General features: G+C 42.7%; 1 protein-coding gene across 1 annotated transcript in view; it reads left to right on the top strand.

Moving 5' to 3' along the window:
* CLIP4 (CAP-Gly domain containing linker protein family member 4) overlaps window positions 1-2,003 on the top strand; it is an 84,435-nt gene that overhangs the window by 71,576 nt on the left and 10,856 nt on the right. The window contains exon 14 of the mRNA XM_019526691.1: window positions 1,064-1,187. Within this exon, the coding sequence (XP_019382236.1) occupies window positions 1,064-1,187 (124 nt within the window). The remainder of the gene's footprint in view (window positions 1-1,063; window positions 1,188-2,003) is intronic.

Here is a 2,003-nt window from a genome sequence, read left to right as displayed (position 1 = left end):
TGTTCATGTTGGGAAGGTAGCCATTTAAAACCCCCCCACCATAATATAGGCAAAAATGACAGGAACATATCTTCCTGACAATCTGGCAAAAATCCCTTTTCCTATTGCTTTTGGTGGCCCGCCATTCCTTGCATAACAAATAGGCCTGTTGATTTTGGTCATGTTGTGAGAATGGGCGAAAAGAAACTTTTTAAAATATATTTAGGTGTTTTAATTTAAAAGCTTGGTCCTTGTTTCTTCAGCTGATTAGTATTGCCCTTAAATCCATAGCCTAAGCTCCAAGTGACCTGAATTTAATTTTGAGTCTTTGGGGATGGATAGCATAAGGACTGATAATGGGATATGGAACTTATCACCTTCACATAATTAGCTCACATTTATCACAGGTTGCTAGTGTTCAAACTTATTAACATTTGGTGGCTGTTCAGTGATCCGTATGAAATGGGTTGTTGGGCAGTCCTAGTTCTTCATATGTTTGTGTCCACATGACAAAATCAGGCTTGACATTAGTATGAAGCACTATATATTTTAGACAGGGAGAGAGACTTGAATGAGTATTAGCTCACACTTTAATTTTAGTGGAAGTCATTTGAGATCAGGTTTAAGGTATGTGGTTGGAGAGCTGAAGGAACTTGAACTGCCAGTAACTCATTCCTGACTTTTGTCATCGGAAAACTTCAATTTCTAGCAGCATTGCATTTGCCCAAAAACAATCTTTGAAACTTTTGGGTCTTTTACATTTGATTTAAAATTAACTCCTTTTAAAAATAGGTTTAGATGTTTAAAAAGATCAACAGCGTCTTTGGGATTATTTTGATCTGTAAACAAAGCATTCATATCTTGAAATTATCTAGGAATTTCTTCCTCTGTATTTGATTATTGACTCAAATCAAAGAGATCACATCCAGAAAAAGGAAAATCTTATTTCTTGGTTTGGTGAAAATCCTCTTATTTATAAATTAGGTGAATATGCAACAATAAATTATGTACAAAAATGTTACTGCCTTCAAAGTTGACCTTTTAAAATTGTTCTTTAAAAATATTCATATTTCATCTTCTTTAGGGTTTTGGTGTGGTATTGAACTGGACAAACCTCATGGCAAGAATGATGGTTCAGTTGGAGGGGTGCAGTACTTTAGCTGCCTCCCTAGATACGGCATATTTGCACCACCATCTCGTGTGCAGAGGCAAGTAACGATGTCATTTTGACATGCAAACAAACATTTTCCCAGTGGAGAGAAATGTGGTAAGAAAATGAGGAGAGGATAGAGTTCTATATAAGCATTAGGGCTGTATGAAGCTTCGGGTGCTGATTTGATTTGGAAGAGATTCAGCCCGATTCGGCAGTCGAATCTCCTAATCTGAATTGAATCGTGAGACCAATAAAAAGGTCCAAATCAATTTGGAAAAGATTCGGGCAGCCCCTGCTCACCGCTGCAGGGAGCTGGACCCAGTCTCCATGCTGGTAAGTAGAGGTGGGAAGGATGGTTGGAGGAGGGCACCCCCGCATCCCCTGCCCACTCTCCGAACCCTGTCAGTGGCTGCCCAGCCCCAGCATCCTGGCTCCTTAAAAAAAACCCCAAAAAATGCCCCACACTCACTGGCTGCTGCAGTGGCTGTCAGGACTTCTGGGGGCTCCTGGTAGAGCTCCCCATGCAATGTGGGGCAGTGGGGTTTGCCCCCCCTGTGGCAGGAAGCCACCTTTTTCTCCCCAAAATCTCTGCTCTGGGACAATTTGATTAGGATGGGCCCAGCAGAGGAGACGCACCTTTACCCTATCTCTTTAGGTAACCTGAGCTGGCTATGTTCCTGGGAGAGGGGGGAAACCTGCTCCCTCTGCCTATGTGACTGGTATCAGCTACCTGGGTGAGGGGCATGTACCTGGCGGGCTAGAGTCTGCCCAGCAGCTAGTGATGTATTTCAGATTGGTTGGCCAACAGCCAACAGGTGCTGGCCTCCATTGGACCAGGTGAACGAGGTCACAGGGGCTATATAAGTTAAGA

The sequence above is a fragment of the Gavialis gangeticus genome, unplaced genomic scaffold (assembly GCF_001723915.1).
Source record: "Gavialis gangeticus isolate Ggan-Ray unplaced genomic scaffold, GavGan_comp1, whole genome shotgun sequence".
NCBI classification, from domain to species: Eukaryota; Metazoa; Chordata; order Crocodylia; family Gavialidae; genus Gavialis; species Gavialis gangeticus.
The sequence above is the reverse complement of the archived record's forward strand: the minus strand, read 5'-3'. Positions and strand labels throughout refer to the sequence as shown.